The sequence below is a fragment of the Durotheca rogersii genome, assembly GCF_024521655.1.
Source record: "Durotheca rogersii strain YMJ 92031201 chromosome Unknown GGS23scaffold_17, whole genome shotgun sequence".
NCBI classification, from domain to species: Eukaryota; Fungi; Ascomycota; class Sordariomycetes; order Xylariales; family Xylariaceae; genus Durotheca; species Durotheca rogersii.
The window spans coordinates 233,341-248,727 of NW_026251248.1; the positions used below are offsets into that span (position 1 = coordinate 233,341).

The window sequence follows — 15,387 nt, forward strand, 5'->3', positions numbered from 1 at the left end:
GAGTTTTAAAAGGAGGGGTAGGTATCGTTAAGCGTCTTCGGTAAGCCGTAAATTATTAGAAGCGAATTAACCTTATTAACGCTATAATATCCGCTTAAAGTACGCCGATCGGCGAGCCTCCTAGCCGTAAATCCTTCGTTCGGTTTATCGTATAAGCCGAAGTTTATCGTTTCTTTATAGCCTTAGTACCTAATTCCTCTTATTCTTTCGTATTAACGGACGTAAACCTCCGTTATAATAACCTCGTTAAGGTTATAACGCGCCTTTTCCCTTTCCCCGGATTAGAAAGGATTAAGGCTTTTTAATTAAGGGAAACCTCTATACCGTATAGGTAAAGAAGAGATACCTAGTTAACCCTTAAGACGCGCCCGCTCCTTTACTATCTCCTTAATTAAGAGAGCTAGGACGAAACTAAGAAGAAGGTAACCGAAATAAAGAAAGAGAACGCCGATCGGGTTAGATCGGTAAGGATAAACCGGGCTAAGTTAGTTATGAAGTAATAAAAGGGCTCCCTTATAATGTTAGACGAGAAGTTAAAAGCGCGGCCGTAATAATTAAATAATAACCGGAGGAATAGAGTTTCGCGGTAGTTTTTAAGGAGAGATATTAATCGGGATATATCGTATTACCCTTTTTAGTTTAATTATCTCTTACGGTATAATTAAATTAAGAAGGCTATAGTAATACGGTAAAACATATCCTCTTAATATATTACGTAATACGTTACGATAGGCCTTATACCTATATAAAGTAATCATAGCTCCCGTAAATACGGGAAATGCCATACTTATTATCTAATTCATTACCTAGTTAGATTATTATCTTTATTATTTTTACCTTAATTAAAGATTCGTTTTTATTATTAGATTCGTCGTTCTCCGATTAGTATATCTATTTTAGTTATAAGCGCTTAAGTTACTTTATTATATCGCTATAACCGAATAAGTAACTTTTACGTTTTGCCTTTTTTCTTCCCTTATCTCTTATACCTTCGGGCTAGCGACTACTACATTTCTACGACCAAGGGACATAGCTAAGATACGATAATTACATTAGATTCCTTGCCTTTCGATTAATATAGCGATATTAGTTTTATTTATCTTAGATTATCGTACGTACTATAGTCTTTAATAGAGTATACTTTCGAGTGAACATATCCGGGTTTCTAGTATCGCGTACGCTCTGCTCCTCCTTAATAAGCGACTACCTATCGCTAGGTACTCGCCTTCTTATCCTTTTAGAAGGCAAGTACTTATTTACGTTACTACGGGAATATACTTATTACCTAGCTTTAGGATCTCATTACAAATAATCGGGATTAAAGGCCTAACCGGATATAAAATCTAGGCTTAGGAAGAAGGCATTAATCTCGAGCTACTACCGGCTAATACTAAAGAGCTAATTAATAAGGATAAAAGAGTTAGATAGTTTATTATCGTTAAATCGATTAAGATAAGGATAGGAGTAGGGCTCCTAGAGAAGCTATGGCCTAAATACGTAAAGGCTACGGTATACCTAATAAATATAAGCCCGAGTTATATATATAATCTTCGCTCGCCTTATAAATTACTTAATATTTAGTTTACTGTTTATTTTAGATAATATATACCTACGTTTATAAGGGAACTAACGAACGACCTAAGGCTAAACTAGTACGGAATCTATACGTACGGGTATCGCGCGTACCCTTTATTAGGAGAACGCGCTTAAGATCTCGATAGAAGAGGGTTTAAAGTTAAACTAAGAGCTTACGTCGGTTATTTAGTTAGATATTATATATTTAACTTATACCGAGTATAGGTTCCTAAATTAAGGAGAGTAATGCTAACTAAAAACGTCGTTTTCGATAAAGAAACGTTTTACGATAAATCTAAAGAGCTATAAACCGAAGAACTCGTTTAAGAGAAGTTAAACCGAATCGACCTTACGGGTAAAGTTATTAATAATATAATAGAAGCTATTATCGAAGCTTTAGATATCTAGGATTCGTAAGCTTCCTTTATTATAGAATTTATTAACGAACTACCTTAACTCGGGAGTAACGAGCTTACTCCGAGCGATAGTCTAGATATAACTTAGTTTATTAACCCGAACTCGGGGATAGGTAAACCTAAACTAGAAAAAGCTCCGGAAGAAAGAGAATCCGTTACTTTAATCCAAAAGAAAGTTAGATTTATAAACGATTAACTTTTAAACGATCGACCGTAAACGCCTCTAAACGCTTCGATTTAATCCATAAAGAAATCCCTAGAACCATTCGATTAGGAAAAAGAGATATAAGAATAACTAGAGGCGGAATCCTAAGCTTTAGAGCTAACGGAATAAGGAAGTAAGGAGAAATCGGATTAACTTAATAAGCTCCCGAGTCTTAGGCTAATACTAAAATCTCCTTCGGGACCGTTTAACGGCTAAAGAACTCTTACGGGGAGCCCTTCGCGATTAAAGCGAGGTATCGTAACGGAGAATCGCGTAGAAACTAATACCGATCGGGTAGTATATTATTCTAACGGAGCGACGATTAATAAAGAACTTAGTACCCCTCGGAATCGAAAGCTATCCGCTTAATCCGAGCTTAGCGAGTTATTAAGTCTATCCTTATTATTTAAAAAAGAACGGAAGAAATACAACCGTAAAGTATATCCCCTAGCTACGCGTTATAACCGGAAAAAGCGAGGAGAAAGTCCCGAAAGGAAGGGATTAAATAAAGGATAGGTTAATATCGGCGTCTTTATATTAGGTATAGCTTCGAATAAGCTAATTAACCTAACGAGCGACCGTAACTAGTACGAATTTGCTTTTATATTCTTACCTAATTAGCTCGACGGAACGTAAGACGACTAATCTTTTATTACGCTATATTTAGTTATTATAACTACCTTTATATAGGTATAAGCCGAGCGATTAAGCGTAGCGCCTAATAAGATAATAATCTATCGCGATAAATTAACTAAGCTCCTAAAAACGTAAAAAGAGCTTAATAACTATCCCTTAAGGGATCGTTTTAAGGAAAACGCTAGGTCGGAGATAAATACCTTTTTAAGCGCTAGGGTTTAGAAAGTTATTAATCGCGACTAAGCTTAGATTAAACCAATACCGTTAAAGTAGGTCTTCGATTATAAATTCGATAAAAATAACTATCTCGATAAATATAAATCGCGTTTAATTACGCGAAGAAATCTCCTTCCGAAAGGGTTACTCGAATTAACGTATATAGTAATACTCGTAATAAAATCTTTCTGAATAATAATAATAGTCGCGGCTTATTTTAATCTTAAGGTAGATTAATTCGATATTAAGAACGCTTTTCTTAACGTAGCTCGACCGGAAGACGACCTAATACTAATCGAACTATTAAACGGATTTAAATAAAAGGGGAAGTACGCGTTCGTAATAAGAGTAGTATACGGATTCCGAGACTTACCTTTACTTTGGTTTAGGGAATTCGAAAGTACCCTTACCTATTTAAGACTTTAAAGCTCTCCGGAAGAGCTATATATATTCTATATACTAATAAGGGAAGTATTCGTATTAATATACGTCGACGATTTACTACTTATATACGATAAAAGTAACGATTTTATAGCTTAAAAAGTAACTTAAGGGTTAAAAACTACTTATATAATAAAAGAACTAGGGCTAGTAAGCTAGTATTTAGAAATTCGAGTAATACGTAATCGCGAAAACCGGACGATAACCTTAGTATACGACGCCTACGTCGAGAAGATCGTAGGTCGCTTTAATTTAACGGATAATAACTAGTTCCCTATAATACTACTACCGATTATCGAGCTTATGAAATTTATAGGCGTCGCGTCGAAGTAATAAATCAAGGAATATTAGGAAAAAGTAGGATTATTACTCTATAGCGTAATTATAATCTACCCGGACGTAGCTTTTACTACGTTATAATTCTTTTATTTCCTTATTAATCCGGGACCTTAATATATAAAAGCCGTTAACCAAGCGATTAGATACCTTTATATTACGCGTTACTTTAATATTAGGTATAAGGGTAAAAGTAATAATATATAAGCGCTATTAATCGCGGGCGACGCTTCTTTCGTAAACGATCTAGAAACTAGAAAATCGTTATAAGTCTATATTATATCGCTCTTTAAAGGCCTAATAATATGGAAGGTAGCTCGCTAAGGTATAATCTCGACGTCGATAACCGAAGCCGAGCTTTTAGAATTAAAGCATATAACTAAGGAAACGATAGCTCTTAAACGCTTCTTTAAGGATATTATCCTAAATTTAAAAGAGCTATAAATAATCTATAGCGATAACTAATAAATTATTAAATTAATCGCAAAAGATAAGGAAAGAGTTAATATAAGGCTCCGTTATATAGATATATAATACTTATAGCTCCGATAAAAGCGATAAAAGGGCTCCTTCGAGGTACTTTATTTACCTATAAGGCAAATACCGGCGGATAAACTAACTAAAGCTCTTCCTCGTTAATTATTCGAATATTTTAAATTATTACTTAACCTTTAAGATATAAGAAAAGAGATAACGATATTAAAGCTCTTAAATAATACGAAAGTAACGTAAGATTTTAATTTAATTATAAGAAGAATTAACTTAGAATAGTATACTTTACTCGAAGAACGACGTAATGATATTAATCTAAAAAAATCCACGCGTAATAAAACTTCTCCCCTTAACGAAAGAACTAACTTATATAATAAAGCTAATATAATATTCTTAAAACTCCCGAATACCTAACGACCTTTAGAGCTACCGGCTTTAGTATCTTTTTTAGGGTTATATTTATTCTTTAGATTACTTAACCTAGCCGGAATTAAGGTATTACTAGTTCTATTATTATTAAACCGTATATAATTATTCGAAGCTTAATCTAATAATATCCGGGTTAATAATAACGGGGATAAAGCTTTAAGCCGAAGTAGTTCCTCGTTTAATATTAATCTATATACTTTAACGGAAACGAACGAACCGGTAAGGAATACGAGTAACTCGTTATCGGCTAACTCTACTACGAACGTAACTACCGCGAGTACGAGAGCTACGAAGGAAACGGGTCGGAATTAAGACCTATTTACGTTTAGTAGGAGAGCTATCGTCCTAAGCGAAAGCATCCGTAGTCGCCTATCCGCGTAACGACTCGGTAGTAAGCGGTAATATAGGCTAACGCTATTACTCGGGATAATACTAACGAAATAACTCCTTTATTTCTTCGCGGAAAGCGGTAGTTTAAAGTAATATAATTAAAAAAGCGATTTACGATAAAAGAAAGCTCGGAACTTACTACCTTAGAGTTAGGATCGGTTATTTAAGCGGCGGTAAGCCGTTAAATAAGACGTATAACGCGAAGGTAACTATAATTAATTAACTTTCGACGAAAAGCTTATATAATTCTAAGGGATACTTATAGAGCTACGTAAGAGTAGCTACGCGAATAACGTAAATAACGGTTAATAAAAGCTAGAAATTAAAAATACTTTCTCGTTAAGCGATGCTATATAGCGCTATTAATATACCGATAATAAGGAATATCGTTACGCGGGCCGTATTCCTTAATAATAATAGGAAATAACGAGGCTATATTATTATTAGCTCGGGTAGCTCGACCGATTCCTTTAAACGTAAGCGATAATTTAATAGCTTCTTAGGAGCTAGATCGTATTAAAAGCTCTCGAGGAACGCGAGTAATAAGGATAAAGCTTAATTCGGCTAACTAACGAATAATAATAAAAGTAACGATAGAAACCGTTTCGAATTTAAAAGAATTACCTTTATTAAAAGCTTACTCTTTAAGCGCGAATATAAAAAATAAAACCGAGCTAGGAATAAAAATAAAAACGGCGGTAACGCTAGCGCGATAGCGCTTCCCTAGACTTAATATAATATCGTTAACGATAAACGAGCGATTATTAAGTTATCCGTAACTTAAAAGAAAAAAGAGGCCGCCGGCTTTCGTTAAGCGAATAAGCGTCGGCGCGACGGCGGTAATAATAATAAGGAAATTATCCTCTTCGTTCCGAGCTCCTATAAGAATACCTAATATATATAACGACGGCTTAATAAGTATTCGATATTCGCCGATGATTTCTTTAAGAGCTATTAATACGGCGGCGGCCTAGGCTTTCGAAATAAAAGCGATTATTAGTTCTTATTCGGCTATAATAATAAGCGCCTAACGGAATCCTAGGGTAGCTTAAATAATTACTTTTAAGTCGCTTCCGGAGTCGCCTTTTATAAAGCTATCCGTAGTTTCTATGTCCCGAGGTATAAACTCGGAAGTATTATTATTATTATCTAGCTTTATAGCCCCGTACTCGCGAGTAGCGCGACGGACCTCCTCTCGTTTTAAATCTTTACGTATCTATTTCCGTTTAATATAACGGGTTCGTTACTTACGAGCCTTACCTCTAGAGCTACTTTCCTTACGAATCCGCTTACGAGATACGGCCTCCGGCTTTAATATAACGAGGAAGGTTCTAAGGAGCGAAGGAATACGGCGGGTCATACGACGCTCGAGGAAACGTAGTTCTATAATATTTCATACTATAACTAAACCTCGGTCGGAAATCTAAAGTAAATAATTAATTAAAGGCTTATAACTTATAGTAATTATAATATAAAAGCTAATTTATATATCGATAAATAAATTATTCTTTCATATCGCGGTATATAAAGAGATTATTAATACCGGTATTAAAAGGGAAGCTACTTATAATAACTATCGAGATATATATATTAATCGCGATATCGTAGGTAGAGTTATTTAAGAAAGCGATAATAACGTCGAAGAATATATTACGTCGTTCTTCGGCGGCGCTAGAAGTAATAACTAAAGTAGTTTTAGCGGCCGTAGGAATATCTAGGATAACGATAGCTCCCTTTATTACGGTAGATTAAATAACTAACTCTACGTATTCGGCCGGAGCTTAATCGGGTATAGCGGGATCGTAAGCTCGCTTTTCGACGAATATTTAAGCGTAGTTACGGAATTAATTTATTTTATCGCTTAATATCTTAGCCGCGCTATCGATACTAATAAGGATTTCGTAAGAGTTAGAACGGTCGGATATTCTATCGAATTATTAGCTTCTAATTACTTATACCTATATTAATATTATTAAAACGTAAACTTATCTTACGCTTCGCGCTTATTATATTAATATATAGCTTACGTTAATATACTATTATAAGCTCGTTACGATAGTAAGCGATAATAAGGAAGTACCGTAATTAAAAGATAACTTACTTAAATAAAGTACGCGCGGATAAAGTAATATATAGGTTATATACGTAACCGAGAGCGATAGGGAATTAAAAACGAACGTATCGGATTAGCTCTAGATATGCCTCTATAGAAGAAAAGAGGAAAGGAAAAGAGCTACTACGAAAGAGTAGGAGATTTTTCTCTTATAATATAGGAGCTCGAATATAAGGAGGAGCGTTACCGGGTACTAACCTAGTAAAGCTACGAAAGGATTCGCGTACGATAATAATAATATAAAGCGAAGTAATAAGAGCCCTTACGAACGTATAACGAATACGATAGATATATTTAATTAAGAGCTACGATATATCTCTTTTATTAGGATATTAAGAAAAGCTAATACGATAATTAATTAAGAGGATATTCGGAGCTATTAGGAGTATTATATAAAGACGTAAGTAATTAAAGCGACGAATATATTATATATATTACCCCGGAGAGCTAACGAAGTAAGTAAGGCTCGAACTAACCTAGGTCTTCTATTAGGAGGATAGCTAAGCTAATTATCGCGAGTCCTTCGGCTAAGCTACTATTACTATTTAGCTAAGCCCGCTATCGTAAGCCTAACTAGGGGGTATGTTACGTAAAGAGCCACCTATATATAGCTCCTTACTCCTTCTCTAGTTACTCGCTTACCTAATATAGCTCCTAGCTCCCTATCGTCTATATATAGGTAGCTCGCATCTCCTTTATTCATCTCCTTCCTTCTTAAATAGTTAGTTAATTTACCTTCTTCTTCCCACCTTCCGTTACTCCTAAGAAGCAACCTCAGTGCCTACGTAGCTCTCCCGATCTACGTATCATTTCTTACGTTTTTTATGTTTTTTATTATAAATAAAGTTCGTAAACGTAAAAATAGTTATTAAATAAACTAAGTATATTTATATAAGTTTTCTATATATAATTTTTTACGCTTTCTATATTTTTATTATAAATAAAGTTTGTAGCTCTAAAAATCATTATTAAATAAACTAAGTATACTTCCTATATCTCTCTATCCTCCGGATAGGTTATTATTTTTAGCGTAAACGCTAAAAATAAGCCCGAATTATTCTGCTTCGCAGAATAATTCGGGTCTTATTTTATCAGATAACGCCGATACGGAGAGCAGTCTACATAAGGGCGCGATTTTGCAATACATTCTGTAACTATTAATACTCATAGTTAATACATCGCAATATCATTTAAATGTAGTTTCTCTCATGTCTCTCTGACACCAACACGTCGATGCCTGCATTTTCGGCCCAGAAATACGGGATTCTATAGGCTCCTTTGAGAGCAGACTCAGCTGCCATTTGGTGTAGGTAATTCGCTCGTAGAGCATTTACATCTGTACCCACCAGCCAGGCTTTGGTATCAGTAGGTAAGTTAAGCAGTTGTAAGAGACTGAGGGAAGAGGAGGACAGAGGGTAAGGTGAGGCTTGGGGTAACAACTACCCTACCTGGTAAGCAGAGGGAAAGGAAATCCTATCACAATACAAGAAGTGAAGAATCGACGAGAACATTGCCGTCTGAGAAGGAAAATCAAAACTGAGGGTTTGATACTCAACCTGAGGTATAGTTACTGATTCGGGGGGTAACATGCATTAACTAAGCACTTGCCCGACGCTGCGCTTCAATAGACACAGTTGCGGATCCGAGGGCATCAGTGCCTTACCTACCTAATAAAACGGCAACCTGTAGTGATGCCTTACCTAGGTACTCAATCAAACGGCGGCCTGTGATTGATTTGTCTGTTTACAGCACCTTAGGAGCTGAGCCAATATTCATTATAAAAGGAGCTGTGTATACATTTAAGCTCGTGGATTAACAGTTCTAGGTTCTAGTTATCCTCTCAATTGATCGGCAGTTCAGCTTCAGCTTCTTACGCTTCGTATGTTTAGATGACTGACGCATACTGCTGGCTCGCTTCCTGTTGCTTCGTAGGCAATCACCTAATCATCTCAGCATACGAAACGCAAGAAGCTGAACCTGAGCTGCTGATCAATTAGGAGGATAACTAGGAGCTTAGACCTATTAATTGACAAGCTTATAGATATACCTACAGTGGCTCGTCTCCTAAGGAGCTGTGAACAGTCAATCAACCACAGGCCGTCCCTTGATTACCTAGGTAACAAAGGTGCCTTGGTACCTTAGACCCACAAGCTGACTCAGAGGAAGCTAGGTAGGATAAGATAAGATATGCTGCTTATCTACATACGGGACAATCTACCAAGTCAGGGGATTCAACTTGAGTTCCGTCAACCGCTAAACATCAAGAATTACATCCACACCAGTCAATCCGTTCCCGCTCCCTCACTCCTCCATCTCTCTCCTGACAACTCGCCGGCCTGTCGTCGCGAAACCCGAGACGCGGGCAAATATATCCGCCAACGCAAGCCATGGCGTCGTCAGACCCGCGCTTCACGCCGCAGAACACCACGACGCAGCAGCGGCTGTCGAGCAACACGGTCGGCCTCGTCGCCCTGTCCGACTTCCGCAAGCGCCGCGCCGAGGTCCTCGAGCAGCAGGAGCGCGAGGCTCGCGAGGCCCGCGAGGCCGTCGCCCGAGGGACGCCGCTGGGAGCAGCAGCAGCGGACACGCCGTCGTCGTCGGAACGCGAGCGCACCGCCACCCCTGACGTGCCGAGCGACGCGTCGGGCCCGCGCAAGAAGCCGAAGCAGCAGAAGAAGGGCGACGCGCCCAAGGGGAAGAAGGCGAAGAAGCGAGGCGCGGCGAAGTTGTCCTTTGGGGTCGACGAGGACGAGGACGGGGACGAGGACGGAGGGGATGGGGATAGCGGCGAGGGGGTCAAGAAGAGCGCAAAGGACGACAATAACGACCAGGACAACAACGACGACGATGACGAGGGGGGCAACGGCGGCAATGGGAATACGCGGAAGGATAGGGATAACAAGAAGTCGAAATTCCAGGCGAACGCGTCGGTCTCGATCGTGCCGCGGGTGGTGACCAAGGCGGCGCTGCGGCGGGAGGCGGCGGAGCGGGAGGCGCTGCGGCGCGAGTTCCTGGCGCGGCAGGAGGCGACCAAGGCGGCCGAGATCGCGGTCCCGTTCGTCTTCTACGACGGCACCGACATCCCGGGCGGCGTCGTGCGCGTCCGCAAGGGCGACTTCATCTGGGTCTTCCTCGACAAGAGCCGCAAGGTCGGCGCCGACCTCGGCGTCGGCGAGAAGCCCAACTCGCGCCGCGAGTGGGCGCGCGTCGGCGTCGACGACCTCATGATTGTGCGCGGGAATATCATCATACCTCACGTACGTTCCTTTCTTTTTTTCTTTTTTTGGTTCGGTCTAGCTGGATTCTATATATCCATGTTACAAGACGGGGAGCTACCAGCCGCTGACTCTAGAGGCTATATACATCTAGCATTACGACTTTATGTTCTTCATCATGAACAAGACCATCGGCCCCACCGGCAAGCTGCTCTTCGACTACTCCACCGAGGATCACACCAAGGCAGCGGAATCCCGGTCCGACGCTGCTAAGCCGGCGAAGAAGCCCTTGGCCGTGAGCGACCTCGAGGGTGCTTCCGACGACCCGGCCTTCACCAAGGTAGTCGACCGGCGGTGGTACGAGCGGAACAAGCACATCTACCCGGCCAGCGTCTGGCAGCAGTTCGACCCGGAGAAGGACTACCAGAACGAAGTGAGGCGCGATACCGGCGGGAACGCCTTCTTCTATTCCTGAGCGGCTACTAGATCCCAGGGGTTATGACGGTCGTCTCGTGCGAATACCCGGGTCTATAGCCGAGCTCGGTTGCCGAGTGTATATCGGATTGGTCCTTGCTCCAAAATTAGGGTACTGGGGCGAAAATAGCGAACGTTGTCGCCGAAGGACGGCATGCTCACCCGCGGGACATGCAACAACGCTCAACCAACGGACAATCGCGTCGCCAGGGCGATCAGCCCTAGCACCCACCAGCCCGGCCAGAACAGCACTAGGAACAGAGCATTGCCCGAGCCTAGTAGGAGGGCGACGAACTCGAATACGACCTTCCTCCTCAACGCCATTACCGGCTTGGACCTCCATACCGCCTTCGCTAGCACGGCAGCGCGTACCGCCGCGGCGCAGGCGTGGACGGCCACGCTCCAGCTCGTCAGGGCGGCCTGCCAGGCGAGCCAGCAGACTTGCGCGCACAGGAACAGGGAGGCGACGCCGAGGAGGCGCTGGCATCGCAGGGCGGCGGCCAGGGTGGGGCCCAGGAGGGCGGTGGTGGTGGCGGCGGCGGCAGCGCGGAACTCTCTGGTCGGAGGCGCGATAATGGCCATCTTTGGGGGGCCCATGGTGTTTCTAGCGACACAGGCGCAGTCTGTCTACCGGTGCGACTCCTTGCGTGTCTCTGCGTCTCTTTGTCTCCGAACTTGGTCTCTGAACTGGGTGACGGTCCGATATCAAGTTTTACGAGGGGAGTGTGCAGCAGGGGAGGGTAAGGGTAAAGGAGGGGAGGTGGTGAAACCTGTCAGGCTTCTAACGGAAGGACGGGTAGCTCTTATGTACCTAGCACACCATGTCGCCGTCTTACCTTGAAAGAATATACTAGCTGTTAGGATACGTGCGAAGAAGGGAGGAGAGGGGAGGAGGAGAGAAGAGGAGGAGAAGTAAGAGCCGAACGGCATCGGAACGCTCGGTCACGAGCACGTACAGACCGGCCGGCCAGCCAGCCAGCCAGCCAACCAACCAGCACACATGCGGATATCAACTGTTGCTTGCGCTCGCCCGTACTACGTAGGTGCCTCCTCTGGTGCGCACCTCAGGTACCTTCTACCTACCTGGATGGAGGGCAGATCAGTACGAGTAGATCAGGTCCCTGGACCAAGGGCTATATCATAGATGCGTGCAGATGCCCCGGTGCCGTCGCGGCCTGTCTGCAGGCGGTCCAATGAGGCCCGCGCGATGCGAATCGTGAAAGCTGCGGTGGGCGGGCCGGTGTATGCACGTATCTCGCGCAGGGGATGCGTGCGGTCGACGTGTGCTGCTGTACGCAGACGCACGCATTGCCGCAGCACGAGGGGCAATGCCAGATCTCCCCCCCCCCCCCCTTCCTCCCCCTGCGCGCTCGGAACACACCCCCCTCCCTCCCGTCGCCCACGCCCACGTGCGTCCCGCCATTGGCCGTGAGCGCGGCCGCTGCTTGTCGCCGGCAACGCGGCGCTGCGTACGCGCTATCTCTGCGTATGTTTGTGAACGAGTGGAGGGAGGGAGAGGGAGAGGGGGAGGGGTAGTTTGTGGTTGCTACCGAGGGGAGTGGGGGATCTACGTCGTGTCATGGGTGTGTCTCGGTGCGCAGACACACACACACACACACACACACAGAGAGAGAGAGAGAGAGAGAGAGAGAGAGAGAAGTGTCTCGTGTGTGCGAAGCGGTGCCAATTGCTGCCGCGCCGAGGAGGCAGAGACCTACCTACGTACCTAGCCGACCCAGCGCCGGCTGCCACGGGAGCGAGCGAACGCTGCGAAGCTGAGCGCGTTGCGCGGGCTCGTATAAGGACGCCTGCGAAGAAGAAGACGTAGACACGCAGACGAAGACGGGAGTCCTGCGCGGACGCACACATACATCCCAGCAACTCGATCCGCGGCAGCCAATGGCCCGGAACGTGCGCCGGTGATTGGCCCGGCGGCTAGCCGCGAAGCCGGGATCCCTGGGACGGCCAGACTTGCGATGCTGCGCGTAGCTTCACTCTGACATACGTATCTATATATATACATTGCACATTACACGCGCGGCGGAGGAATAGAGTATACGCCCACCTAGCTGAATGTACCTACCTATAGAACCTGATGGGTACATTCGCAAGCCGTGTGGGGCCTAGCTAGCTAGACCTTGGGTAGTTCTGTAGGGCGGTAGGGAAGCTTGGACAGAGGAGGGAGAGGGAGAGGGGGGGGGCCGGCACACACTGCTAGCATTTTCAAACACGTATTTCCGCCAACACTACGGACCGACACAGGGCGACACGTCCCACGCCGGCCGATCCGCAGTCACCCTAGGCACGGAATCTTCTCGGCTGGCTGCCACGTCGCGGCACGCAGAAGAAAGGAAAAAAAAAAGGGAGGGCAGCGTGTGAAACCGGCTGGACGCCGTGTCCAAACGCGCACGCAAACAACAACTACCCGGGCAGGCATCTAAGCCCCTCGGCTGCATACCGGACCCGAGGCGCCTGTCTATTTTGCTACGTAGCGAGGCAGCTGGCATCTTGCCGCCGGCGCGAGAACGAGTGTCGCCAATGAGGAGGGGGTTATATCCGCAGGAAGAACGCGTTCACGGCCCTGGGCTCGTAGCGAGCGCGCATCCGAGCCTTCGTCCGTGAGCGTCTCCGGTGCCGTCCACCGCCGGTCTGGGTTCGATTCCTCCCTTCTGTGTCTAGGCGACGATATAGGCGCACGTGGCTGTACTACGTATGTAGGTATCCCGAGAGGGCCAAAGACCGCACCCTCCTCATACAAGCGTGAGAGAGGGGGGACGGGGAACCTAACGGACTAACCAGCAGAGGGTCCGCTGGGATTGCTCCCGACCAGGATCACCAGTTCCTCCGCCCGCCACGGCCACGACTACCACCGCCGCCGCCGCCGCCGCCGCCACTGCCACCACCACTACCAAAACCGCCGCCGCCGCCCCCTCCGCCCCGGGCCATCCCCTGGTCGTAGCCGAAGTTCTGGGCCTGGGCGCCGCTGAACCCTTGGCCGGACCCGCCGAAGCTCTGGCCCTGGACGCCGGCGGCGCCGGCGCCGCCCGCGCTCTGCATGCCGGAGAACATGGCCGTCAGCGCGGAGGCGTCCATCTGGCTGGGGTCGAGCCCGGACGCCATCATGTGCTGCATCATGGCCTGCATCTCGGGGGGCATGCCGTCCATGCCGGGCAGGGTCGGGGCCATGGAGCCGCCGGCGCCGGGCATGCCGCCCATCATCATCATCTGCATCTCCTCCATCATCTTGCGGCTGTTCTGGCTGATCGTGTCCTGGCTGTACTCCCCGCGCACGCTCTCCTGCTTCGCCGCGTACAGCGCCCACGTGAACTCGTCGAACCCGTAGTTGAAGTAGTCGCTCAGGTCCGTGCCCGGCTTCCTCCACGGCTTGTCGTTCTCCGGAAGGTCTTTTTGAGGGGGTGGCACGGTCAGTACTAGTGACTAAGAGAGAGAGAGAGAGAGAGAGAGAGAAAGCGGCGACAAACCTTCGTCGATGTTGACTTGCGTGATCGGCTTTCCTGCAGGCTTGTAGATCGGTATCGCGTTCACGTCTACGGTGGACGTCGAGACGGCAGCCAGGTCGGCGCCTGACGTGCCTTTCGCCGGCGCATCCTCCTTCTTAACGGCCGACTTGGTGGCAACATCGGTCGACGCCGATCTCTGAGGTATGTTCCGTATGTCGCTGTATCGCGACTGGCTACTGACCCGGTAAGTATGATGGACGCGAACGCGCAGCCGAGGCCGCGCCGGAGAGCAGGCGTCGAGGGGGAGCTCTTACGTGGGGGGAGGGGGTTTCGAGCCGTCTTTCCGCTCTGTGATGATGTCTATGTCCTGAGCAGATTGCCGTCAGCAGGAAGGGGAGAGAGCGTGGGCCTCGCGGAGAGGTTGCAGCACGTACCGAATCGTCCTCGTCCATGTCGGCGCCTTCGTCTTCTTCCTCGCCTTCTTCGAGATCCCCGTCGTCGTGTTGTTGCTGCTGCTGCTGGTTCTGTTGCTGCGGAGGGGCTTGTGACCCTGAAAAGGCACTGCCGCGGTCGTTGTAATCGCCTACAGGGTCTGCCGGAACTGTGGGCTCTTCCGGAGCGTAGAAGTCATGGTCGTCGATATCCATCGTGGCGTCGCGCGGTCAACGTCGCGCAAGGTGCTGGCTGCGGGCGCGACTCGGAGTGGTGGTTACGGGAGATCAGATTAATCAAACACTAAGCCTCTGTAGGAATATGTCGAGGTCGACTCGGTTGCGAAGGAGGTGGACGGAGGGAGAATCGGTATGGACGGGTTCGGTGGATGGATCGTGTAGGCGTTGAAATGTGTTTAGGTAGAGAGAAAGAAAGTGGGGAGCTGATTGGAGAATTGGGTTCTGCTAAGGGATGAGCCGGTACATGGGTACATACTTGTGCTTGTTCCGATTAGGCAAAGGCTAGAAGGGAGCTATGACCACCATGCTGCAGCTCC

At 45.9% G+C, this 15,387-nt stretch overlaps 3 protein-coding genes across 3 annotated transcripts; 1 reads left to right on the forward strand and 2 right to left on the reverse strand.

The window, feature by feature from the left end:
• Positions 1-9,636: 9,636 nt before the first annotated feature.
• On the forward strand, positions 9,637-10,939 carry GGS23DRAFT_598326 (XAP5-domain-containing protein; the record flags this gene model as incomplete). Its single annotated transcript, XM_051518754.1, has 2 exons — positions 9,637-10,506; positions 10,619-10,939. 2 exons carry the CDS (start codon positions 9,637-9,639, stop codon positions 10,937-10,939), a joined length of 1,191 nt encoding a protein of 396 aa, XP_051370255.1.
• Positions 10,940-10,996: 57 nt separating this feature from the next.
• Positions 10,997-12,088, reverse strand: GGS23DRAFT_138470 (uncharacterized protein). Its single transcript, XM_051511246.1, has 2 exons — positions 11,101-12,088; positions 10,997-11,033 (listed from the first exon to the last, which is right to left on the reverse strand). Exon 1 carries the CDS (start codon positions 11,533-11,535, stop codon positions 11,122-11,124), a length of 414 nt encoding a protein of 137 aa, XP_051370256.1. The 5' UTR covers positions 11,536-12,088; the 3' UTR covers positions 10,997-11,033; positions 11,101-11,121.
• Positions 12,089-13,756: 1,668 nt separating this feature from the next.
• GGS23DRAFT_575554 (Fip1 motif-domain-containing protein) lies at positions 13,757-15,248 on the reverse strand. Its single transcript, XM_051516804.1, has 4 exons — positions 14,834-15,248; positions 14,714-14,766; positions 14,421-14,632; positions 13,757-14,342 (listed from the first exon to the last, which is right to left on the reverse strand). The coding sequence occupies exons 1-4, from the start codon at positions 15,044-15,046 to the stop codon at positions 13,771-13,773; spliced, it is 1,050 nt and encodes a 349-aa protein (XP_051370257.1). The 5' UTR covers positions 15,047-15,248; the 3' UTR covers positions 13,757-13,770.
• Positions 15,249-15,387: the final 139 nt, after the last annotated feature.